The following is a 26,294-nucleotide window of genomic DNA, read 5'->3' as shown; positions in this document are numbered from 1 at the left end:
AAGCACGACACGATTTGCCCCCATGTAGGCCCTGCGGCGATCCCCGCCCTCGATTTGTTTTCCTTCCCGGCGAAGACGCCTGCTTGGCGGGGGAGGGGGAGCAGGCCGCGGCGGCAGAAAGAAGAGACGGAGGAGGAGGAGCAACCCTTCCCGTCCTCCTCCTTCCCTCTCGCGGGCTCCGCCAGGCGGCCTCCTCCCCCTCCGCCAGCTCCGCCTCGGACATGGAGAGCTTCCTGGGAGGCCGCAAAGCCGCCCTTCAGGTACCCGCTCCGCCACATACAGATCTGTATACTGTACAGTATGCTGCTTTTAACATGGACGCTCTCATGAGAGGAAATTGTGTCACCCTGGGCAGGGATGTGTACAGTATCTGAGTGCGGAATAGTGTGTGTGTGTGTGTGTGTGTGTGTGTGTGTGTGTGTGTGTGTATACATCATATTTACAGCATCATATATACTGTATATACGTATATGTATGAGAGAAAGAGATTATTATTACAATTTATTGCCTGCCCAACAATTGAAACACAGTATTAAAAACCAGTATTAAAAACTGTTTGAAACAGCTTAAAATTACAGAAACAAGGTGGCTCCTAAATAGATAGATAGATAGATAGATAGATAGATAGATAGATAGATAGATAGATACAGTAGATACATTCCTCCCCCCCCCCATATTTGTGTGCATATACATTTCCCTATTATATTACTTAACAGGGTTGCTATATTTTAAAAAAGTGAAAATCTAAACATTATTATTATTTGGCCCAAAGTTGTTGAGCTATGTCTATATCTGATATGTATGTACTGTATCTTTTTCTTGGGTAGAGTCTTCATAGCGATCCATAGTTAATGTGTCCTCTTTTGTGTCTATGTTTCACTCTTCAAAATATGGCAACCCTGTTTTTCCGCACTGACCGGCAGCAGCAGCAGCAGCTCTCCAGGGTTATGCCATTGTGGGGTTGAACCTGGGACTGTCAGCACGCACTCTGAACCCCTGAGCTACGGAGGCCTTTTGGACAGGGGGTGCATATATGTCTGTACAGTCGTGCCTTGGAAGTCGAACGGAATCTGTTCCCAAAGTCCATTCGACTTCCAAAACGTTCAGAAACCAAAGCGCAGCTTCTGATTGGCCCCGGAAACAATGCTGATGGCCGAAACGGATGTTCGGCTTCCAAAAACCCTTCGCAAACCAGAACACTTACTTTGGGTTTGTGGCATTCAGAAGTCAATTTGTTCGTCAACTAAGCCGTTCGGGAACCAAGGTACCACTCCAGAGTGGAGTCCCTAAGATGGTTGGATGGGGCCTTGTATGCCTCCTTCCAGTATCTCCTGCAGCCCAGCTGGTGCCAAACATCTTGCTCTGCTTTCCTTTGGACCACCGATATGTAACAAAGGAAATCCTCTATGTTGCACACATATTATTTCACAATTCTTAAACAGAAAATATGTAATGGAGTCACAAATAATGACAATCAATCAATATTGCACGAACAAAATTAGAATGTAGTCAATCAGTATCAAAGAGGCAAACAAGCCTTTTAACAGTCACAATCCTGTAACGGTGCTGTAACGGTGCTGCGGTAATGGATGCTCGAAACGTAGAACATATTTTCCGGATGACGAACTGTTTCGACAGTTAACTCTTCATCAGCTGGCAATGATGTAACGTATTTTCTGTTTAAGAATTGTGAAATAATACGTTACAAATATTTTGTTAGAACATTATTAGCCGTGTGTTGCCTGTGATTGTTTAGAGTTTCATTTGGACCACAGTAGCAGCGAGGCTAAGGGGGTCTTGTTATCTGGGCAACCCAGGAGCTCCAGACACGCTACCCAAGCTTGCGCCCTGGGGAGGTCACTTCAGTGCTGCTAATGCAGCGGTTTGACTTCGCACCCCCAGAGGTGCACTCCATTGTCTCTCGAGACAGACAAAGGGCAACAACAGTCAGTCCACCCAAAGAGGATGGTCCTTTGCTAAGAAAAGTTCCAGTTACTTTCCATGTCTGCAAAGGGAGTTTGCTGTTGAGACGAAGAGCGGTTCTTTGCCCGAGGGTAAGGTGAGGCTCAGACCACGTGCTCTGCACCGCGTTCTTCAAAGCGATGATTCGGTTCCAAGGAGGATTGAACCGGCCTGCGGTGGCTTTCAGAAAGCCAACAGATGTTTTAGGATTCTCTGTCAAGAAGCAGCAGCCTAGTAATTGGGAGAAGGGGTTAGAAAAGGAAAACAAGAAAAAGTGGCGCTGAGGGTTGGGTTGTTTTTTAAAAAATTCAGGGGTCCAAAAATAAATGGGTGTTTTGTTTTGTAAGTGTTTATAAAACTTGTTTTTCTGGAACAGACAACAATGAGAGGCTTGTTTAATGAGGTCTGTGCCAATTTGGTGCCCTCCAGATGTGTTGGGAGTTGTAGTCACGCAACATCTGGAGGGCACCAAGTTGCTGAAAGCCGGTTTGAGGACAAATTAAATCTGTTTGAGGTTTAATTAAGCCTGCTCATCCGACAGGGATTAGACAAATTGGGGGGGAGGTCAGTCAATTGGTGGCTTTGTCTTTGGCCACCCTGCAACCCCCCCAAGCATATGTGGAACCTCAGGCCAAGCAGATGAATGCGGCCCCCAAGCCTCTCTATCCGGCCCTCAGGACTCTCCTCAGGCCACACCCCTCACCAGCCCTGCTCCACCCCTCCCTTGAGTGTTTCTGCCTGGCTGGAATGTGTCCTTGAACTCTGCTCATGCCTCTTGCTTGCCAGATGGAGGTCTGTGTGCATGTAGAAGCTTCTTGACTTGTGTCTGGAAGGCAGCCAAATGTACAGAAGAGTCAAGTGCATTGCTGCACTCTCTCTTTTTTTGGCCCCCAGAAGGTTCCTAGTGAGAGGATGCGGCCCTCAGCCTGAAAAAGGACTGCCTGCCCTGATAAACGGAAAGGCGGTACAGTATATAAAATTGATCCAGTTAGATGGAACTTCCAGCTTCAAAGGCAGTCTATCATTAATTACTGGACAAATGGCGGGATCCACAATGTCCTGCTGGTGAGCCAGGAAGCTCAGCTGGGGCAACCCTTGGTCTGAACTACCACTGGGTTACCACTTACATTCACAATCTCATGGAAGTTCAGACCTGGAAGCATCTTTCCAACAAGGAAATGGAAGTAGAAAAACTCCTAGGCAGCTGAATCCATCTTTTTAAAAAAGATGCTCTATGGGGGGGGGGAATGAGAGTGTTTCTGAGCACATGCAAAGTGCCTTGCCAAACCTGTCATATAACCACAGTGAGGACCGCTAGTACCTGGGATCAGGACCATTGCCTTGAGCTCATGTTTGGGATGAAATCTAGGGCGGGTGACACCTCCGTTTTCTTTTGACAATCACTGTTTTATTTGCAGTTGCCAAAACAATGTATTCCCCCCTTCCTTTTGTTGGTTTGTGTAAGAAAAAAGCCATCTGCACTGGGCACATTGTCAAAGCGTGGCATCTGAGTGCTTACAATCTCCTCTTCTGTGCGGTTTATTGTGTGTATCTTCCTTTTTTTTCATTTTAAAAACATGAATCATTCTTCTCTCGGGATGGTTGAGTGCAGTAACAGCACCGCAACCAGTCTTTGGCAGTCAGCAGAGCCCCAGGAGCCTAGGCGAGAAAAGCGTGGAGAAAAAGTGACCAAGCGTGTGCGTGCATCATAAAGCCCATTTGAAGGCCATGACATCTCTCAAAGAACCATGGGAACTGTAGTTTGGTAAGGGATAGCCACCAGTGAGTAGGAGCCCACCATGGCTGTCGGAGGCCGTGATGCTTCTAGATCCCAGTTGCTGGGAAACCCCAGGAAGGGAGAGTTGCTCCTGCGCTAGAATCCTGCTTGCTGGTTCCCAACAGGCACCTGGTTAGCTTCTTTGGGAACAGGATGCTGGACTAGATGGGCCACTGGCCTGATCCAGCAGGCTCTTCTTAGGCTCTTAAATTGGTGGTTATTATTGCTGCCTCTTGCGGGAGGGAGTTCCACAGTTTTAACTCTGCACTGCGTGAAGAAATTCTTCCTTTTTATCTGTCCGGAATCTTCTACCATTCAGCTTCATTGGGTGTTTCGAGAGAGGGAGAAAAACGTCTTTCCGTCCCTTTTCTCCATGCCCTGCATAAATTCACAAAGCTTCTACCGTGTCGCCTCTCAGTCGTCTTTGCTCTAAACGGAAAAAATCCTCCTTTTGCACTCTCTCTGAATCTTGCGCAAATACTGTCCAGCTTTGCTCAGGCAGAGCTTTCTCGCTTCATCACTAGGATCTGTCCAAACCCACGGATAGGGTGATAAATCACCTCGTGCCCTGAATCAGCAGACTTCCTGCCCCATCAGCAGGTTCCTCATTGCCACTGTTTGCAGTGCACCCTCGTTTTACATAAATTCAATTAATAATAATAATAATAATAATAATAATAATAATAATAATTTTCAGACTGGTCTCCCGTAGCCCAACAAACTTTAATAGAGGGAGTTTGTGTCTGTGAAAATTTCCTTCCTGCTGGAGAGGTTGCTTTTAATAGGAAAATATGTCCGTGGTTGATTTTGGTTTCTCTCAAGTTTTCCATTTTTTCCCCATCTTAAGCTCAGTTCTCCACATTTCTATGTCAGTTTGCAATTAAAAAAGAAACCTTCAAAAAAAAATATTCAGTGCTTCAGTAATAATAAATGGTTTTGCGTAAGAGAAGCATCATTGCTGTCGTGCCTAAGACACACGTTTTTGCAAAGGCTTGTTCCCGTTTCTTGAACTTGGGTCCCCAGCTGTTGTTGGACTACAACTCCCATCATCCCTAGCTAGCAGGACCAGAGGTCAGGGGTGATGGGGGGGTGTAGTCCAACGACAGCTGGGGACACAAGTTCGAGAAACACTATGGAAGAGGCATCTAAAACACACTCACAAATTAGAATGGGCATCTAAAACCAGGGACTTAGCCCCAGATTCCTGCATTTATCTCACTGATACCGGTATATGCTGTGAAACACATGCTCTGGGTACATTTCTGTGAACATGACTTGGCCGAAGCACTGCATTGCAAAACCCAGAGAGCTGTTGCTACTATTTTTAATCTCATTACTGGTTTGTGAGTGTTATTAAATCACCAGGACTACCCAAGTGGTGTTTTTAACACTTCCTTTTTCTTCATCTTGTGGTGGGGGCAAAGGAAAAGTTACAGACGAGAGACACTTGGTATCTGAACCCGTCACCCACCACAGCGTCTGCACCCAGCGTTTGAAATTCACCGGGCGCCTTTTGCTACTGACGCGTGTCCGATTGCAACTACGCGGAGATATCTGGGCGCTAGGTTGGCAACCACAGTTTAAAAACCTCTGCCTTAGTCCATGGTGTGCCTAGCTTATACAGTGGTGCCTCGCTTAACGAATGCCCTGCTTAACGAAAATTCTGCTTAACGAAAGGATTTTTCGAGCGGAGGTTGCCTCGCTAGACGAATTCGTTTTACGAAAAATTCGTCTAGCAAATCACAGTTTCCCATAGGAATGCATTGAAATTCAATTAATGCGTTCCTATGGGCAAAAAAAATTTCAAAAAAATTTCAATGCATTCCTATGGGATTCGCTAGATGAATTTTTCGTTATAAGAAAAGACCCATGGAACGAATTAAATTCATCTAGCGAGGCACCACTGTATATCTGAGGTGACTGTGCCTCTGAATTCAAGGTGTGAGCAGTGGGGCAAGAGGGGGGGGGGTGTTCCTCACAGCCTCCCTGCAGGCTTTTTGGAGACATCCAATTGGCCGTGCTGAGAAATAAGATGCTGAACTACATCAGCCAATATGGGCTGCAATAACGCTGGACTAATGTGCTTTGAGAGAGATCTGCTTCTAAAAGGGCAGCCGTTTCTCCAAGGCCCTCAAGTAATGTTCTACACAAATTGCTGACGCCTATCTCTCCTGTTTGATTTCTTTTTTTTAAAAAAACCCACTCTCTCCCTCCTTGATTTTAATTTCCCTTTTTGCATCTCAACCATCTGCGGCTGTTTTCTCTGCCTCCGCCCTAGCCACATCCGCACGCTTTTAGGGCTGCTCCTGGGAGGAAATCAGTTTACCTTGGGCCGGCTTATCTGTTGGAGTGCTTTTTTAGCAAATGGGCCGTGGCGTTTCGCAGTAGCCAGGAAACGGGGCCTGGTGCCTCTTAGGTTGTGCGGATGAGAGAAACCTTTCAGGGTCTCCCCAGCGGCCAGGAAAATGGGCTTAAACTGGGAAAGCTTCTGCAAAGCACTTGCCAGCTTCTTGACAGCTGCCCACCCCCAAATGCACCTCACAGCGGCCTTGTGTGTATTTGTGGTTGCACCTTGCAATTGGATCTGAATCGTATATTCGGAGAGGCACGTGGAATCGGCCTCCATTGCAGTACAGTCTCCTCGGAAGATAAAGAAGGCGAACCGACTCATTTGACTTTTATTATTTATTGCCCTGATATTCCACCTTCTTCCCCAAGGAGCTCAAGGTGGCTGGCATGTTCCTCCCTCTCCTCACTGAATCCCCACAACAACCCTGTGAAGTGGGTTAGGCTGAGAGGGATAGTAATTGACTCACATCTGGCTTCATGGCCAAGTGGGGGGATTTGAACCCTGGTCTCCCAGGTCCTAATCTGACACGCTAAGCCCTGCACAACACAGATGAGCTTCCTTTCAGTTTGTTCCCCTTTCCCCGCCTTAACTTAAGAGTGTAAGGTGCTTCCTGCCGGAGACTGGTTTCTGTTGGTGGTATTTCTATCTAAAAGGCGTAACACGAAAGGAAAACAAGGATGGGAAAGGAGGAGGAAAATACAAGACTCGGGCACTGGGGTGCTGGTAGCAACCGCAACGCACAAATGTACCTTGGTAGATCTATGTAAATAATAAACGATAAATAATTCTTGCACAATTGGCAAAAGGTTTTGCATTTGTAATAGTGGGGTGTCTGTGTCAGAGTTGTGACCCTTTCACAAATTATTGGTGAGGGCAGGAAGGGAAGGAATATGCTTAGGAGGAGAGAGAGAGAGAGAGAGAGAAAGAGACTAAGGCAAAAGAATCCTGGGAACTGTAGCTCACCCCTCACAAAGCTACAGCGCCCATCAATCTGACCAAACTACAGTTCCCAGGATTCTTTTGAGAGGTGTGTGTTTTCAATGCCTGGTGTGTACGCGGCCTTAACCGCTGAGTTTTCACAACCTAGTGGGAGATTTTAACCCTGCCCTCGCTAATTGGGATCAACCCTTGTCCTAGCACCCAGCACTGAAAGGCTACAACTTTCGTTGTAGGTCCTCAAGAACACCCCCCTTTGCCCCCGAAACCACAGGCGCTCTCGTCCTCCGGAAACCACCTTCTTCTGTAGAAGCAGGCCTGTGGCTGCACAGGCTTCTCTGGGCGTAAGTACAGCGCTGACTGGCAAATGGTAACCCCACACCTCTCGTTCCTGGGCTCGATCCATAGGGCACCCGTTTGTCTCCATTTGCAAAATGTGTAGACGTAGGAAGCAGCCTTGAGTTGGACCCTTCTTCCATCTAGCTCAGGCTTGACCGCACTGACTGGCAGCAGCTCTCCACGGTTTCAGGCAGCAGTCTCCCAGCCCTACCTGGGATTATACCTTCTCTATGGAAAGCCATCACTCAACCTCTGTGTTTCCTTTCCCATTTCCTCTTTGTTTTGTTTTATTGGTAGGATCACGTCCGGAAGAACCAGGAGGTCCACGTGGTGATGGGGAACGAGGCCTGTGACCTGGACTCCATGGTGTCCGCGTTGGCCCTTGCTTACTTCTTTGCAAAGGTCGGTCTTCTGCTTCCACCCTTCGGAGCATTTCCCTCTGCCCCCTTTGAAGAGCCCTCTTTGCTTCCTTTCCACGGGCCCCGTGTGCCTAAACCCTGTGACAGCTCCGGGTGCAGAGTGTTCTGACCTGGATTTGGTGTGGATTATGTAAGAAAAGACTGAGCACAGGGAGGGACATTGCCCCTCAACCGCTGAACATTTCCTTTTTTCATTTTTTTTAAAAATCATTTTATCATTTAACATATAACAAGACAAACAGAGTATTCCAGCAATTCAACAAAAGGAAAAGGAAATAACACAACTTCGTGACTGATCCCGGGCTTTGCTCGTGCAATTTCAGGCCTGTTTTTATATCCTTAAGGACTAGAAACCTGCTTCTCCCCCACCACCACCACCACAAAATGAAAGTTCAAGGGCATCCAATTCTGCAGTTGCTTGGAGACATCTGCAAGCCTCTTATTGGTACTCAGTGACTGGGTAGCATGAGCAATTTTATCCGTGTAACAGAGATCTGGATTTTAATGTACCTTTTCATTGCGCCCCGCAGACCACCCCGGACTCGAAGGCAGCCTTCATCCCGGTCCTGAACATCCCCCGCTCAGAATTCCCTCTGCGCACAGAGAGCACCTTCCTCCTCAAAGAGCAGTGCATCGCGGAGAGTTCGCTCGTCTTCCGGGATGAGATTGACCTTGCCACCTTGCACCAGGCAGGCCTCCTTTTGCTGACACTCGTTGATCACCATGTCCTGCCAAGGTCAGTGGAGAGGGTAGGGGACCCAAAGGACTAATAATAATAATAATAATAATTATTATTATTATTATTATTATTTATACCCAGCCACTCTGGGCGGCTTCCAGCAGAACATTAAAATACAAAATCTATTAAACATTAAAAGCTTCCCTAAACAGGGCTGCCTTCAGATGTCTTCTAAAAGTCTGGTAGTTGTTTTTCTCTTTGACATCTGATGGGAGGGCGTTCCACAGGGCGGGTGCCACTACTGAGAAGGCCCTCTGCCTGGTTCCCTGTAACCGCACTTCTCGCAGTGAGGGAACTGCCAGAAGGCCCTCAGCACTGGACCTCAGTGTCCAGGCAGAATGATGGGGGTGGAGACGCTCCTTTAGGTATACCTTTTTTAGGCCCCCGTGGGCGCATTAGCGTTTTTGAACAGCACCCCAATTTTGTCGCTTCTTCGCCCCCTTCGCCCACATCAGCACCCCACAAGAAATAGAAAGAGAAAGGACACACCCACAACCCACCCACCCACACCACTTTTCCAAGGGATCTGGGTAAAAGCTGGAGCCGGTGGAACTAATCGGATGCCTTGAAAAGCGCATAGAGCTGAAGGAGGAAGTGAGAAAGAGCGTCACTCTTCCAACTTCCTCCTTAAGCAGTATGCGATTTGGGTGGCCAAGGGGGCAAGGAGGGAGCTCAGAGGCTTTGTGGGTCCCTGGGAAACCCGACGGCTGTCATCCAGCCCCTATGCTTAGAACAACTGAATTGGCCAACAGACCCACACAATTATGGTTTTTTTGGGGGGGGGTAGATGCAGTTGCAGCACATGGACACTAGGCGAGCTGTTTCTACACCCTTGGACCTGGCCCCTCCCTCAACAAACAGTGGCGCATAGAACGCTTCCCCCTACTGGCCGTGTGGTGCACCTGCAAGCATGCCCGGTGGTGCCCTAGCTTTGACTCAAGCAGTGAGCCATGTTCTCAGGACTGGATGCGCAGCGATCGAAGCTGAAATGTCTTCCAGCATCTGCTCATGCTGCGGTGCATATATTGACTGCGCTACGTCTCACCTGTTTTGCAGTGGGGATGCGGGGCTGGAGGAGGCGGTTGTTGAGGTGATCGACCACCGGCCCCTGGAGCGGGAGAGGGGCCCTCCCTGCAGAGTCACGGCAGAGCTGGTGGGCTCGTGCGCCACGCTGGTGACGGAGAGGATCCTGCAGAGCCCGGCGCAGGTTTTGGACAGGCAGACAGCAGCTCTCTTGCACGGTGAGGGCTAGCGGCTTGCAACGACATGAGGGGAAGTGGTTGCTCAGGTTTTTTTTATTAAAAAAACTGCAGGCAAATGCTGGCATGTGGGGAATCCATAGCACCCTGGCACCCTCTAGAGCAGGGGTCAGCAAACCTTTTCAGCAGGGGGCCGGTCCACTGTTTCTCAGACCTTGTGGGGGGCCGGACTATATTTTGGAAAAAAATATGAACGAATTCCTATGCCCCACAAATAACCCAGAGATGCATTTTAAATAAAAAGGACACATTCTACTCATGTAAAAACATGCTGATTCCCGGACCGTCCGCGGGGCGGATTTAGAAGGTGATTGGGCCGCATCCAGCCCCTGGGCCTTAGTTTGGGGACCCCTGCTCTAGAGGTTGTTTGGCTCCATCTCGAAAAGAGGATTGGATAAATTCATGGCAGAGAAGGCTAACAATGGATTCTAGCCATGCTGGCTTCGCTCTGCCTCCACAGCTGAAAGCAGAAATGCTTCTGAATACGTGTTGCTGGAAACTCCAGGACGGGAGAGGGCTCTTGTTCTCAGATCTTCCTTTCATCACCTGGCCCCTGTGAGAACAGGACGCTGGCCTAGATGGGTCGTTGGCTTGATCCGGCAGAGGTTTCTGATGTTCTGACAAATTTCTCCCGCATCTGTAGTTCTAGTTAAGACAGCCAGCTTTGGAGCTGGACAGAATCCTTCTTCGGAGAGCAATCCTTTGCAGCCTTGGTAGCTTGCTACTAAATCAGCAAGCGAATGATATCCTTTGAGCAGTTGTCTTCTAACCCAGGGGTTCCCAAAGTGGGTGTTTCTGCTCCCTGGGGGGCCAGTAGGATTACCTAGGGGTCACAAAGAAGCAATGGAGTGGCATGGGGGTGCTGGAGGTGTAACTGGCTCCCAGACTTTGAAAAGCTGGCATCACTGGATCAGTTTTGCTGCATAAGTTAAACTGAATACAGTAGTTCTAACTGGATTTTGAATAAATGTGCAATTGATTGTTACTGTTTTGAATTTTGTTGTGTTACTCTTCTCCCTAGTGGGTTGTGCAAACCACTATTCTGCATAATTTTTTTTAATAGGGATGGGTAGGAGTTAGAACCAAGGTGGGGGATTGGCCCCCAAAGTTTGGGAACCACTGTTCTCACCCTCTTGTCTTTCAAACATGCAAACGTAAAAGATTCTTTCCGGATTGGACTGTCGTGTGTCACCTCTAGATCCTGGTTCTTCCTTGACTCTGCAGGCACGATCGTTCTGGACTGCGTCAACATGTCCCCCGAAGCCGGCAAAGTGACCCCGAAGGACACCCATTACGCTTCCCTTTTGGAGTCGAAGTTCCCCGATCTGCCCTCGAGAAGCATCATCTTTGAAGCCCTGCAGAGGGCCAAGTTTGAAGTCTCAGGTATGAGCCGCCCACCGTCCTCCTTAGTCTTGCCTCGAAATGGATATTGCAGAGCCGGAACGGTTGTGAAAAGGGCAACCCAAACTGTTGGGGGCAGGCGGAGTGGAGCAACTCCCCTCTAAGAAAAGGTAAAATACACACTTGGGGCTGTTTTTAATTTAGAGGAAAGGCAAGTAAGGAGGGACAGGGTAAGAGGCGAATAAAGAAGATGATGGAGCATGCATGGATGGGGGGGAAGGTTTCTCTCCCTCTCTTGTAAAAGTAAAACTTGGGGTCAACCATTGAAGCTGAATATTGGGAGATTGAGGGCAAGCGAAAGGAAGCCCTTCTTTGTGCCAGGGCTAAGTTAAACTCTGGAACTCGCTCCCATTGCTGGAGGCAGGGTGCTTCTGAATACCATTTCTTAGGAATCACAGGTGGGGTGAGTGTTTTCGAACGCAGGTCCCGCCTAGGGGCTTCCCATCGAGGCATCTGGCTGGCCCCTGCAAGAACAGGCTGCTGGACTAAGTGGGCCATTGGCCTGGTCCAGCTAGAGAGCTCTTCTGATGTTTTTATGACCCAGGACTCACCACAGACCAGATGCTGAGGAAGGACCTCAAGGCCCTCTCTGGGGGAGAAGCTGTCATTGCGCTCAGCGCTGTATACATGAACCTACAGGTGAGTACAAGAAGGGGCCAGCCTCCTTTCTGAGACCATATCAGGTGTGCCTGTGTTGTCTCCTCCTCATCTTTCTCACGCCCTCCTCTCCACTCAGGCCTTCCTGCACCGTCCCGGTTTGGAGCAGGAGCTGTCCGCTTTCTGCCAGCAAAGGAGCTACGATGCCTTGCTTGCCATGACCATCTCCTTCAACGAGCAGAACGAGCCGTTCAGGCAGCTCGCCGTGTACAGCCAGCACCCGGAACTCCAGGCAGCGGTGAGTTCGAATGGCGCCCTGTCGGGATGAGATAAAGAATAGCGTGTCCTTCCCTAGAAACCACGACAGGTTGCTGCAGGGGGCCTCTTGGTTGATTTTCAGGATATTGGACCCCACAAAGCATTGAATAGAGATAGCCTCACCCCTTTTCTCAGTGATAGGCTGGTCACGTTTATTTCTGAACTCCTGTGCCTTTAACCAAGGGTGTTTAAAGAGGGAGAGATTTCCATCTCCTCTGGCGTTAGTTGCAGTCGCCACCGTTTCCATTCTGCTGCAGTCCGGCTTCCACTAAAACCTATCTGTTTTGGCTGAGACTAACATAATCGATTGTGGAATGAATTATGTAATGTTGGGAGATTCAGGACAGATGAAGCGAATTCCTTCTTCACCCAGTGCTCTGTTGAACTGTGGAACTCGCTGCCACAGGAGGCAATGATAACTTTAGAAAAGGATTAGGAACATTCGTGGAGGGGAAGGCTATTAGCTGCAATAGCTGTGTTCTGCTTCCACGGTCGGAGGCAGGAATGTTTTTGAATGCTAGTTGCTGGCATTTCGATGGCCAGTGTGTAATGTCATTATATAATGCTCATGGACTGAAATATATGACAAGAGTGAACTCTGCTCATATTCGCTTGCATGATTTCTGTTCCTCGCCTCGGGAAAACGTATAATTGCGGCAGTTTCGGACAGAGCTCTCTGACTTCCACACTGGTTTTAGAGACAAATTTTAGAGAGATGGAGAGGTCCATTCAGGCTTCCCCAACTTGATCTTTTGTGCTACAACTCCCATACAGCTGCCCTGTAGGGGGCTGATGGGAACTGTAGCCCAGCTGGGGTAAAACCACATCGTTTATCTGCTCTTTTGACAGGATAGATACTCAATACCACGTTTTCTGTCTGAAATAATTGATAGGGGATTCTATTTACTTAAAAGAGGCTGCTGTAATCTTGCCTAGGCAGATTCATAATGTTATGTTCGTTCCCGCTTTTCGAAAAAAATAATTTAGGTTTTACATCGTTTTATTGGGGGTTTGTGCAATGTTATTTCTTCTTATATGTGTTAAAATAGCTTTGATTTGCTTGGGGCATTTAGAAATGAACGTTTGTTCATGGTGCATGTAGTTTTTACGTGGGTCTGCGTCGGCATGCATTGATTTTAACTCGAACGCCTTTCCTACGGATCCACCCTCCTTTTCTAAACCTCTTTATGATGGTGTAAACACTAGATACCCAATAAGCATGCGAAATCAGGTCTCCCAATTGATCTGCGCCAACCCCCCCACTTCACAACCCCCCCTTTGGCGCCACCTGCTACCAGCAGATTACCCCCCCACACACACACACACAACATTCACCCCTCCCCTGGATCTGAACTGTTGATGGGGGGGACTTCCCCCTTGCAAAATTGGCTACCGGTCCAAAAACCACCTTTCTCCTCCAGAGTTTGAAGTCGAGACCTGCAAGGTTTTCATCCACGAACAAAAAATTCCCTGCTATTTTGAGCGAGTCCTTTGTCCTTTTCCTAGGCTCCCTTCCTCCCCATCAGCTCTCACACTACGTTTCCCCAGTGCCCCAAAGCCTCCACCCTCCTGCCTGCTTCTCCCCCAGATCTTCCCAGTTGCCATAGCTTGGGATGTGTGGGGCAGGAGAGACATTCCTTATCCGTCCGTCCGTCCGTCTGTCCGTCCAGAGAGAAGGGAGCCTCGCTTGGCTGACTCCCAAGGCAAGGCGGAGGGATGTTTACGCAGGCACTCGTCTCCTAAAGCAGTCGTCATTCATTAACCACGGTCAAAGGTTTCTGAGATCACCAGCTAACTAAGTGGAGGGGGGGCAGCCTGGGGAGGACGTGCGCAGGAGAAAGCCCTGTCATGCTCTCGGTTGTCACACTACATTTCCCCCGGCCTGCCTGACGGAAGGTGAGTGGGATCTCTGGGGAGCGTCTTCTGTCTTACACCCCCATTTTCCTCTGTCCTCTGCCCCACTCCCCATCTTTCAGTGGGGGAGGGTATCCCTCAGCCCTGCATAATTTGATTCCGTATTGATTTGATTGCTTTTTTTTGCACAGGCTGAGCTTTAAGAAGGAGGAGTGTTAACGGATTCCATTTTCTCCTTTCTTCCTCCCTGCCAGTATTGAAAAAGCTCATTTGTGTGTTCTGGCAGGAATCAAAGGCGCCTCCTTTTTGAAACACCCTGAATGCATTTGCTCAGTGCCAATATGCTGCTGTGTCCAATAGGGCTTAGGATAAATTTCCTCTCCTGCACAACCTACTACTAACGTTTATTATTATTATTATTACACGTGTGTTTACAAACCTGCAACCTGAATTTCAATACAAAAAAATCTGCCAGCGTGATAAGAATCTAGGAGACTATACCACTCCCTTATTATTATTTTTAAAAGGTCAAGCCCCCAGTCCTCAGCATTTTCAGAGGGCTTAATTTTTTCAAAGTGCATCAAATGTTTAGGAAACTGCAACCTGTATTTCAAACTGAAAAATTTGGCAGCGTGGTAGGAACCTGGGAAAATCTCATTCTCTCCTGTTGTTGTTGTTGTTGTTGTTGTTGTTGTTGTTGTTGTTGTTGTTGTTGTTGTTATTGAAATCATGCTTTTCAGTTGGCTTAGTTCCCCCCCCACAAGGTGTCTTAGCAAGCCTATCCAGACATGTAGAACGTTGACATGCGTTGAAATCTCATTTTCAGCCTAGCACTGATTTCTGAAGGCTTTAAATGCCAGTATTTAACTGTCTCTTTTCTGATAATTTCATTGTTTTATCCTTTTTGCAAATCACTTAGTGGTGGTTCCCCCCCCCAAAAAAAAACCCACCCACAAGCGGTATATAAATTTTATGGAAAAAACTTATTCATTTAAATTTGGAGAAACGCTTTGGGGGCTGTCTCCTGCTTGAAAGAAAAAGCCCTTGGCTGAGTAATCAAATCAGTTCTGGTTAAGCAACTGGTTAATTCAATCTGCATGTGAGTTGATGCAGCCATTTGGGGTGGGGGAAGGAAGCCACACCCGCACCCAGCCAGCTAGAGAAGAATCAAACATTGCGAATAATACGCTCAAAAAGCAATCAAAAGCGAAACAAACCCCTCTGCAATGTTTCAGTTGCAAGAAGAAAAGCTCAGGGATGGTTTGTGATATCGGTAACTTGCGATAACACAGCCAGTGGAGGCAGTGGGAGAGGGAACCCTTGTCTCTATTTGTGCCCAGACCGTTGGAATTCAATTTATTTCAACTTCCAAGCCAGCCGTCCCCCAAAGTCCTTTCGCTCCGAACCGCAGCCGCTTTTCGCTCACACGCAAAACTTCCCCGCCTGCCAAAGACAGGCATTTGTGCTTCGGAAGCTTCTGCTACAGCGAACTTGTTCGTCTTTTAAGCTGCCGAGAGCCCGTCCGCCGTAGCATCGTCTTGCAAGAGAGATTCCCTTCGGGGTGTTTAAGAAACAAAAACCATCCCTCCCAAGGGGCGATGCCTCTTTGGAGACGGCGCCTTCCGGAGACCATGTGCTGGTGGTGGGCGGGGCCAGGGGCAAAACTGGGCGGCGCAACGGATATAAATGTAGGCTTTAGGATAGCTTCAATGCAGACATCCATCTCTGCCCTCCGAAGTGCTGAGTTGTCCCGCAGAACTCCCTCCCACAGGATGGCTTTGAAACCTGGGCGGCTTCGAAAGAGGACAGGGCAAATTTATGGTGGAGGAGAGGCCTAGCAATGGCCACTAGGCATGATGCGATGACTTCAAAGTCAGAGGCAGCGATGCTTCTGAATCCCAGTCGCTGGAAACCGCAGGAGGCGAAAACTGCTCTTGAGCTCAAATCCTGCTTGCTGGTTTCCGACAGGCCCCTGGTTGACCCCCGTGAGAACAGGATGCTAGCCTAGGTGGGCCATGGGCCTCATCCTGCAGGCTCTTCTTTTTTCATTTCAGTAATAATAATAATAATAATAATAATAATAATAATAATAATAATAATATCTCGGCGGGTTTTGCGATTTTAACGGAAACCTTTGCTGCTGCGCAGTACGTTTAAAGAAAGAGGCCCCAAACCATTATCTTTTACTCAGTGTATTTTGCAGTTCTTCCTCTTCACGCTGCCCAGTGTGGAACGAGTTTATTAGGAAGCAGGAGAAGTTAATGGACTCCTAACAAGCGAGGGACACGGTTCACAAAGCAGCTAATTCCCCCTGCCTCCGTCCTTGACAAGGCAGCTGTAAAAATCGCCTTTTTCTCCCTTTCTGCCCTTCCTCGTTGAATACAAATTAGGCCATTTCTTTGGGTGTTTTTTCCTTCTTTCCTTTTCAGTGGGAAGTCCTCACAGCTTTCACCTCTGGCAATGAAAGGCCTTCAAGGCTGGGCAGGTTGCAAGGCTGGCTATAGCTTTGATGTTGCCCACTGGTTTGGTATTTTTTTGGGGGGGCACCTCTCCCTGCACTGTCATGGCTGCAACTTCCCCAGGGTGCTGTGGTCTGGTGAATTCACACCCATGAGAGCCCCTTCCTTGCATTTTATTTATTTTTTAAAAATTACTTTTATACCACCATATCATAAACAAATATATACAGTGGTACCTCGGTTTATGAACACAATTGGTTCCGGAAGTCTGTTCATAAACTGAAGCGTTCATAAACTGAAGCGAACTTTCCTATCGAAAGTAATGGAAAGTGAATGAATCCGTTCCAGATGGATCTGCGGCGTTCGTAAACCGAAAATTCGTAAACCGAGGTGTTCGTAAACCGAGGTTCCACTGTATGTCAAAGCGGTTTAAGGCAATAAAACCATACCATAAATCCATTAGAAAGTTAAAAACGGACATGAATTAAGCATTGTGGAAGGATGTACTCCTGTTGGAATAGAAAAGTTTTCAGCAGGTGTTTTAAAGTTGGCCTGCTGGATCTCTAGTGGCAGAGAGTTCCACAGAGCCGGCCCGATGATGACCCCAAAGGCTAGATTTCTTGTGGTTGTCAAAGGAGCCTCGCAGAGTCAGGGATTTGTATGGCTCAGGGGTTTCCTCTCTGGGGTGGGTTGGTGCAATGCTTTTTGGAACCAGAAGGCAGGCTAGAATTTGGGGGACGCAGGTGGTGCTGTGGGTTAAGCCAGAGAGCCCAGGGCTTGCCGATCAGAAGGTCGGCGGTTTGAATCCCTGCGACGGGGTGAGCTCCCATTGCTCGGTCCCAGCTCCTGCCCACCTAGCAGTTTGAAAGCACCTCAAAGTGCAAGTAGATAAATAGGTACCGCTCCGGCGGGAAGGTAAATGTGGTGTTTCTGTGTGCTGCTCTGGTTCGCCAGAAGCGGCTTTGTCATGCTGGCCACATGACCTGGAAGCTGTACGCCGGCTCCCTCAGCCAATAATGCGAGATGAGCGCCACAACCCCAGAGTAGGTCACGACTGGACCTAATGGTCAGGGGTCTCTTTACCTTTAGGGGGAAGGTCTCCCAGGTTCAAACCCCAAGATTTCCACCTTGGGCAGCAAAAATCATGCCTGCAACCCTGAGGAGCCACTGGGACTGTGATCTGAGTCTGAAGGAAGCAGCTTCCTGCGTTGCTCTTTAGATCAGCATTCAGAACCATGAGGACTAGAATCTTATAATTTTAGTTTTAGGGGAAAAGCTGTAGCTATGTGGCAGAGCGCTCATTTTGCACTAAGGAGGTCCCCGGTCCAATATCCAACAGCATCCACACATAGGGCTGGGAACTATCTCTTGCCTGAAACCCAGGAGAGATGCTGCCGGTCAGAGCAGACAGTACTGGGCTGGATGGCTGCTGCGAGAAAAGGATCCTGGTCTAGGATTGGCCTGATCTGGCATGTATTCTCCTTGAACCTTGGATCCAGCTAAATTTTGGTTCTCTGGGACCCGCGTAAATTCCGTTAACCCCCCCCCCCAGCAATTGCAACTTCAAAACGAACAACCCTGCAGGGTTGTTGTTAAGAATTGCCATGCTAGTTTATGCAGAAGCATTTGCAACCACTGCTCTGCTGTACGGGATATAGCGTGGCACAGTGATGAGAGTTCTGAATTAGAACCCGGGACAGAGACCCGGGTTCGAATCCCCACTCAGCCGTGAAGCTCTCTGGTTCTGATCTTGGCTGAGTCGCTGTCTTCTCTCTGCCTAACCTACCTCACAGGGTTGTTGTGGGGATTAAAGGGGGAGGGAGAGAACCACGGGCACAACCTCGAGCAACTTGGAGTGAGAAAAAAGGTGGGGTTTAAATGCAACAAACAAACAACATGTATTCTGCAAAGATCATTTGGTGAGTGCCTGTGGCATCATGTGGCCACATTCTGCCACACCTGCAGCCGTCACGTGGCCCCCAAAGGGTACGCTAAGGACAGAATTGGCCCTCAGCCCAGAAAATCTGAGCTAACCCTGCGTCAAAGCACCAAAGAAGGGCTTTTGACCACTCAGAGTTGACCTTGTGGTCGTAGAGAATCAGACGAGGGGCCGTCCTCTTTGTGGAGGCATATTTTTGGACTGATCCTACCCCCCTCCCCCCTTCTCTGCCTTTTATTGGCAAAGGCTAATCTGGCATCGAGAGGACTTCCCTCTCTCCCCGGATGGTGATGGCAGGCTCAGATCCTGCGGCCGCTGTTTCTAGATTTGCCTGACATCGCGGACAGCCCACAACTCTTGCGGGAGTGAGTCACCGCCATCTGGGGGCTGCTGTCCTCGGCTGACTTCCGTGTTTCCAAAAGGGGCTGTAAAAAAACCCACTAAAATAAGAGGCTCTTATCAACAGTCCTAGAAACTTCCACGCCGGCTGTGTGTGAGAGAGAGCCCAGCTTAGGGCGATTTCTCTTGCCTCCAGCGCCTCTGCTCCCCCTTCTGCGCCGATCCTTGCGGCCTGTGCCTCTCTGATCGAGGTGAGTGGTTGGGGGTCTCAGGGTGGGACCAACGGGTAGGAGAAAAGCCCCCTCCATCCTGCAGACGGGGGCCAGAAGGTGGACTTTGGTCTGGGCTGGCATTCCTCTTTCACAGCCTTGCGCAGAGGCGCCACCGCAGACGGCCTTCTGCACTCCAAACAGATGCTCTGCTGCCGAGCTAAGGCTCTCTATTTGCTTGCTTCGTTTTATTTCCTTAACCTTTTCACAACCCTTTCTCCCGTCGTGGAACCCACATTTATTTTCAGTATTGAATATTGGTTTATGAAAGCCCTCTTGCAAAAGCGTACGGGCACAGCAATATCCAAACAGCGAAAGGCATACGGAGCAACCGTTTTGTGACCTGCATGTTAACTGATTTGGTTTTTTAAAAATCTTGTTGTTGTTGTTTAGTCGTTTAGTCGTGTCCGACTCTTTGTGACCCCATGGACCAGAGCACGCCAGGCACTCCTGTCTTCCACTGCCTCCCGCAGTTTGGTCAGACTCTTGTTGGTGACTTCGAGAACACTGTCCAACCATCTCGTCCTCTGTTGTCCCCTTCTCCTTGTGCCCTCCATCTTTCCCAACATCAGGGTCTTTTCCAGGGAGTCTTCTCTTCTCATGAGGTGGCCAAAGTATTGGAGCCTCAACTTCAGGATCTGTCCTTCCAGTGAGCACTCAGGGCTGATTTCCTTAAGAATGGATAGGTTTGATCTTCTTGCAGTCCATGGGACTCTCAAGAATCTCCTCCAGCACCAGAATTCAAAAGCATCAATTCTTCAGTGATCAGCCTTCTATATGGTCCAGCTCTCACTTCCATACATCACTACTGGGAAAACCATAGCTTTAACTATACGGACCTTTGTTGGCAAGGTGATGTCTCTGCTTTTTAAGATGCTGTCTAGGTTTGTCATTGCTATTCTCCCAAGTAGCAGGCGTCTTTTAATTTAGTGACTGCTGTCACCATCTGCAGTGATCAAGGAGCCCAAAATCTATGGCCACTTAATTCTGTGAGGGCTTCATAACTTTTGAACCATTGTTTTTCAGTTTTCTGTATTTCATCTGCGTGGTTCTAATTTGCGCAGGCCTCCCTGAGTCTTGGTCTTGGGGGTGTGGGGTGTGGGAACCCGAGGTTTGAATAAGTACAGTAGGAACGCAAGTAATTTCACTCACACAATTGCCGCTGCACGCACAGCGATGAAAAAATAAATAAATAGAAAGGGGGCAGGACAGCCTCGCTTACCAAAGTGTTGGAAACTCACGGGGTTGTTGGGGATGTCACAAGACCTTCCCAAAGCCCTGAGAGCAAGGCAAAGGGCTGAAAAACAAAACCTCTTGCTGCAGCGGGGAAACCCTTTGTGGAAAGAGGTTTTCAACCCTCCGCCTTGCTTCCCGGGCTCTGGGAGGGTCGTGAGAGATCTTGGGTGGTGCCGTTATCATAATATCTCCAATGCCAATGGTCGTTACTTTCTGCAGTTTTGCCGTTACACGCAAGGCCCAGGAGAGTAATTTTCACGTGAGTTTTGGTCTTGCGGTATCGCCACCCTTGAAAGCCGAAAGAGGGTTTCCGTTCCTCCCCTGGAATTCCCCAGCAGCAGCCATAACACAGCTGTGTGTGCAGGACATAGAAGGATGGATTCGAGCCAGAATCATAGAATCATAGAATTGCAAAAGTTGGAAGGGAGCCCTAGAGGCATCTAGTCCATCCCCCTGCAGTGCAGATCTCCTGCCCTGGGTGGACTCAAACCAGCAAAGGAAGAATGGATACAAAAACTTATGGAATGTGCAGAAATGGCAAAACTTACCAGAAGAGTAAGAAATCAAGAAAACAAACTTTTTTATACGTAAAATAATAGAAATGGTTTATTAAATATTTACAGATAAATTGTAAAGAGATAGGAACACTGGCAGGATTATATGCTCTTATAATAACCTGCAGTTTTATAAGAGCATATATTTAAAGTAGGGGAATAAAAGAGCAAATTAAGTTGGATGTGCAGAATAAGGAACCGCAGAAAGAGGGGGGAGGAAGTCAAGTTTCGAAATGATAAAAATGATTGTAAAATTAGTGAAATGTATAAGCTTGAAAAGCATAAATAAAAATTAAACAAACACCAGCAACTTTCTGGTTAACAGCCACACACACACACACACACACACACACACACACACACACTGTGCCACAGAGGTGGATTACTTGTTTTGTTGTTGTTGTTGTTGTTGTTGTTGTTATTATTATTATTATTATTATTATTATTATTATTATTATTATTATTATTTCTGGTCCTGCTCCTTGGAGCTGCAGATTTATTGATGTATTTGATTTGATTTATACACTGCCCTTTATCAAAATATCCCTGGGCAGTGTACAACATTAAGAACACATTTTATGGAGCATAATGATAAAATATAAAACAAAGTATAAGAACACACAGCATATTAATAAAATGATCATAATAACAGTCCTCACTCCCCCTGCAGCTTTAACAGGCCATAGATTATTTAGCAGCCGAAGGCCTGGCTAAAGAGGACTGTTTTTGCCTGGTGCCTGAAAACATGTAATGAAGGTTCCTGGGGAGAGCATTCCACAAACATGGGGCCACTGCAGAAAAGGCCCCGTTCTCGTATTGCCACCCTCCGAACCTCTCGAGAACAGGGAACATAGAAAAGGGCCTTGGATGAGAAGCACAGGGTCTGGTCGGTTCGTATGGGGAGAGGCAGCCCTTAAGATACTGAGGCTGTGGAAGCCGTGGCTCTAAGATGGCATCAGAAGTTGAAGCCTTTGGGCCTGTTGTGTTTCTGTTTCCACAGATCTGCCGAGCTTTGGAAGCCTCCAGCAGCCCTTCCCTGAGCCTGTCTCCCCTCGAGAGCCCATACGCCACCGTCCGAGCCTACCACCAGGGCAACACCACCGCCTCCCGCAAGAAAGTCCTCCCCATCGTCCGAGACTTCCTGCAGGAGTGGAAACGCCTCGCCCCTGCCGCCATGCAGCCCGAGGCCACAGGCCCGTGCAGCAAGACGAGGCCAGAGCCCCGAGGCGCCGGAACCTGCGAGCGAGAGCGGGGGGCCGGCGGCCCCAGGAAGGACCCCGCAAAGCCACACCGCCTGGGGGATGACCTGGCTGCGGACGATGACGCCCCGCTGCCCCCCACGCCGATGAACAGCCTGGTGGACGAGTGCCCCCTCGACCGCGGACTCCCCAAACTGTCGGCGGAGGCCGTCTTCGAAAAGTTCAGCCGCATCGCCGCGGCTCGCTCCTCCACGGATGACGAGCCGGGGAAGAAGTGATGCCGGACACCAAACGGACTCCTTTGAATCCGGGGGATATCTCTAGCAGGGGTGTGTGAGTGTGTTTGTGCGTGCGAATGCACGCACGTGGGGGAATCCATCGTGCAGCATGTTTCTCTGCCACATGGTCCTGCACGCGGAAGAATGAGAGGCAGCGGGGAAAGGATTTTGGGCGGGAAGATGGTTGGACAAAGCATTTCTCCGGCTCGGGGAGACAGAGCTTGAGCATGGGGTTCACTAATGGCAAAGGCTAGAGACAAAGGATTGCAGAGCAGATGCCCGCAAGTATAATTTTCTAGATCGCAGGGAGACCTGTGTCAATGGGAGTCCCAGGGCAGGTCTGGCTTTTGGAAGGGTTTCGTGTCTACCGGTTCGCTCCAAGGTGGCTCCATCTGCCGTTAAGAGCAGGAAGTTTTGGTCCATGGAGCCCAAGGCTCGTTGAAACAGGGCAAGAAAACGGTCCAGTGAGCTGTTGATCTGGAGATCGGCTATTGTCTCAAGAGGGATTAGAGACAGGCATTGCTATCTGCGGGACACACAAACCCTGTTTGTCTCACTGTTGCCTCTGGTCCAACAGGTCAGGCAGGCTTTTGTGGGAAACCTTCCAGACCTGTTGGACCAGGCCAGAGGGGAAAGTATGACAAGACCTTTAGCCTCCGTGCCGGGGCAGCCTCTGCAGACGAAGCTGAACCGTCACTTCCAGGAGTGCAAGATTCTGGGCCTGGGGAGGGGTTCACTGCGGGCCAAAGACTTCAGCTGCCTCTGTGTGTCTCTAGCATGCTGTTGTGGAGTGTGTTTGAAATGGATTTAATACACTTTCTAATGAATAAAAACAACAAAGAACCTGCTCTCAAATATACATTCTATTTTAGAATATATCTGGTCTTTTATTTCTGTGCCAGCTCCTGGGAGATCAGATGTCTAGGAATACTGTGTTTCTTTAAAAAAACAACACCTATTTTTAAAAAATCTATATATCCATCCTCAATATACCCATTAGTCAAAATACAGTGGTACCTCGCAAGACAAATGCCCTGCAAGACGAATTTTTCGCAAGACGAATGCGTCTTGCGATCTGATGGTGACTCGCAAGACGAATTCATTTTGCGAAAAATTTGTCTTGCGAATAGCGGTTTCCCATAGGAATGCATTGAAATTTAATTAATGCGTTCCTATGGGCAAAAAAAGAAATTTCAATGCATTCCTATGGGAAATCGTGATTCGCAAGACGAATTTTTCACAAAACGAATTGACTCACAGAACGAATTAAATTCGTCTTGCGAGGCACCACTGTATTCAGTGAATGTTAACTGCTTGGTGGGCTCTTATCACACCGGAGGGCAGGTGGATGTTCTGGGTGGAAAACGGTGCCAGAGAGAGAGAGACCAGAAGGACAGAAGACAGAAAAGGTGATGGAGGAGAGAGGGAGGGAGAAAAGGATGCCCACCCACTTTTGGCTCTGGCTCCGCCCACCACTTGGTTTGGCCCCGCCTACACACACACACCACCCTTCACTGATCAAACAGGACCCCACCCCCTCCCCATGATCAATCCATCAGATCTTGAGAACCAGGGTGGGTGAGCGTTGGATCGCAACCAGAGAGATCTGGGTTCAAAAATCTCCACTCAGCCACGAAGCTCTCGCTGGGGTGATTTTGGGCCAGCTGCTGTCTCTCAGCCTGACCCACCTCACAAGGTTGTTGTGAGGATGAAGCAGGGAGGGGGCGCAGGAAAAAAAATGCACGCCCCCTCGAGTTCCTTGGAAGGAAAGGCCAGGTTTACAAATGGAACGAAGAAAGAAAACAACAACACCCTTTTTTTCCTCTTGGCTGTGAAGTGCAGGGCTGAGGCCAGCTGCACCTGTGGAATTCCTAACCACTCGTGCAGGTAGTGGTGAAGGTTTGAGATTCCTGCTAGGGAATGCAGGGAAGCTAAAGTTTTTTCCCCAGGAGGATATTTTCACCCCGATCCGTGACAGAGCAAAACATGCGCAGGATCGAGAACTGGGGGTGTAAATTGGATCCAAGCATGGACACTCCTGACACAGATACATGTGTGGCATGTCAGTCATAAAAACACACATTTCACAAGGTTGCCTAAGAAGTGAGCCGTTTATTGACGGAAAAGGGCTTTTAAAACTTGACAGTGCTGCTACTCCACGAGCCAACACTAGGGGGCAGGGTTGGGAACAAAACAGGAGAAGATGGAGACCATGTCTGGCATCCCAGGTAGACTCCCACTGCCTATGGAGGCTCCATTCCTAGCTATTGTGGTAAATAACATCAGAAGCCCCCAACAACAAGCCTGAACGTTGTCTGGAAAATATGGTGGGGGGCTGGAAAGTCTACAGCTGTTTCACTTGCTGAAGAGCACGAGAACTGAAAATGTTTTCAGAGGTCGATTTTTATTTGCTGTTCGGTTAAACTTGGTTCCCAGGTTTCTTAGGGGAGTTTGGCCGCTGTGAGAGCAGGATGCTCCTCTGATGTGCTCCTCCAATGTGCTTAATCATCACCATAATAATAATTTGATTATTTGTATCGCAGCCACTCTGGGCTACCGCCAGCAAAATATAAAAACACCACAAAACAGAAAACGTTAATTGGCAAAACTTACCAGAAGAAAAAGAAACAAGACAGATAAACTTTTTATAAAAGAATGGAAATTGTTTATTGAATATTTACAGATAAATTGCAAACTGATAAAAACAGCAGGATTATTGTAATAACCTGAGATCCAGCACTGAGGGCCTTCTGGCGGTTCTCTCGTTGCGAGAAGTTGCAGGGAACCAGGCAGAGGGCCTTCTTGGTAGTGGCACCCGCCCTGTGGAATGCCCTCCCAGCAGATGTCAAGGCAATCAGTAACTATTTTACTTTTAGAAGACAACTGAAGGCGGCCCTGTTTAGGGAAGCTTTTAATGTTTGATGCTGTACTGTTTTTAATATTCAGTTGGAAGTCGCCCAGAGTGGCTGGGGAAACCCAGCCAGATGGGTGGGGTATAAATAATAAATTATTATTATTATTATTATTATTATTATTATTATTATTATTATTATTATTATTATTTAAAAACACCTCCTGATACAGAGCTGCCTTCAGATGTCTTCTAAAAATCAGACATATAGATTATCTCCTTCATATTTGACAGGAGGGCGTTCCACAGGCGCCACTACCAAGAAGGCCCTCTTCTTCCTGGTTCCCTGTAACTTCACTTCTCATAGAATCATAGAATCGTAGAGTTGGAAAGGACCCTGAGTAAGGTTACCAGATTTTCCCCCAAAGAATGCAGGGACACTTTTCTTTTTTAAGAGAAAAAAAGTTATTAAAAATAGTTTGTTTGTTTGTTCTTAAAAAAGAAGTAATATCTTCTCTTCTGTAGTCTCCTCTGTTGCGCAGCCTTCCTCTGGGCCCCGGCCTGCTCTCTTGGAGCGCTAGCCACCGTGGAGTAGCCTCGGTTTCGCGCATGGGCTTGGCTATGTGTCCTTGCCCTCACGGTGCTCTCCTACTTCTCCTCCTCTGCAGCGTGGCAAGGTTGGGGCTCCCCTCTTTTTTTCTCCTCCTTCTTTCTCTCTCTCCCTTCTCCTCCTCCTTCTCCCTGTGTCGGCTCCGGGGTTTTCCTGGCCCCAGACTGCCGCTGGGCAGTCGGCCGGGAGGCCGGGCACTCTTGCTCCCTGCTTGATTTGGGTCACGGGGGGGGGGGGAGTGGTTCCCCCAGTTGATGCGCCGGGCGTTCCTGGTTCCCCCTTGGCAGTGGCAGCAGCAGCAGCGGCAGTCTCAACAGCCCGGAGCCAGCGTGGTAGAGCAGTAGGCTCTGGCTGGCTTCAGGAGCTGCTCGCTGCCGTGGCGCCCACCATGGCGCCTCGCCGGAAGTCCCCATATGGCGTGTCTTGTGCCATTGAACCAGTCACACAACATTCATTCCCTACTAATAAATCTACAACACTTAAAATATAAATCCGGGGACGTTAAATGAAATCCGGGGACGGATTTTGCCCAGGGACAGATTTGTAAATCCGGGGACTGTCCCCGGGAAACGGGGGCGTCTGGTAACCATAACCCTGAGGGTCATCTAG

At 48.5% G+C, this 26,294-nt stretch overlaps 1 protein-coding gene across 2 annotated transcripts; it reads left to right on the top strand.

Moving 5' to 3' along the window:
• PRUNE1 (prune exopolyphosphatase 1) lies at positions 1 to 25,134 on the top strand. 2 transcript variants are annotated; one of them, XM_035099014.2, is made up of 9 exons: positions 1 to 260; positions 7,262 to 7,369; positions 7,662 to 7,766; positions 8,314 to 8,519; positions 9,579 to 9,763; positions 11,006 to 11,164; positions 11,727 to 11,821; positions 11,919 to 12,077; positions 21,748 to 25,134. In XM_035099014.2, the coding sequence occupies exons 1-9, from the start codon at positions 222 to 224 to the stop codon at positions 22,222 to 22,224; spliced, it is 1,533 nt and encodes a 510-aa protein (XP_034954905.1). In that variant the 5' UTR covers positions 1 to 221; the 3' UTR covers positions 22,225 to 25,134. The 2 variants fall into 2 exon arrangements, with proteins under 2 accessions (XP_034954905.1, XP_034954906.1); XM_035099015.2 differs by lacking the exon at positions 7,262 to 7,369 and having other exon boundaries at positions 5 to 260; positions 21,748 to 25,132.
• Positions 25,135 to 26,294: the final 1,160 nt, after the last annotated feature.

This window comes from Zootoca vivipara, chromosome 17 (genome assembly GCF_963506605.1).
Source record: "Zootoca vivipara chromosome 17, rZooViv1.1, whole genome shotgun sequence".
In the NCBI taxonomy this organism is placed as follows: Eukaryota; Metazoa; Chordata; class Lepidosauria; order Squamata; family Lacertidae; genus Zootoca; species Zootoca vivipara.
This window is presented reverse-complemented; position numbering and strand designations above follow the sequence as displayed.

What these genes read in the sequence shown, in the direction of transcription:
- PRUNE1 (XM_035099014.2), top strand. Translation starts at nt 222, where the DNA reads ATGGAGAGCTTCCTGGGAGGCCGCAAAGCCGCCCTTCAG. An exon ending in GATCACCATGTCCTGCCAAG is followed by an intron (nt 8,520 to 9,578) that starts GTCAGTGGAGAG and finishes CCTGTTTTGCAG; the next exon opens with TGGGGATGCGGGGCTGGAGG. An exon ending in GACAGCAGCTCTCTTGCACG is followed by an intron (nt 9,764 to 11,005) that starts GTGAGGGCTAGC and finishes TTGACTCTGCAG; the next exon opens with GCACGATCGTTCTGGACTGC.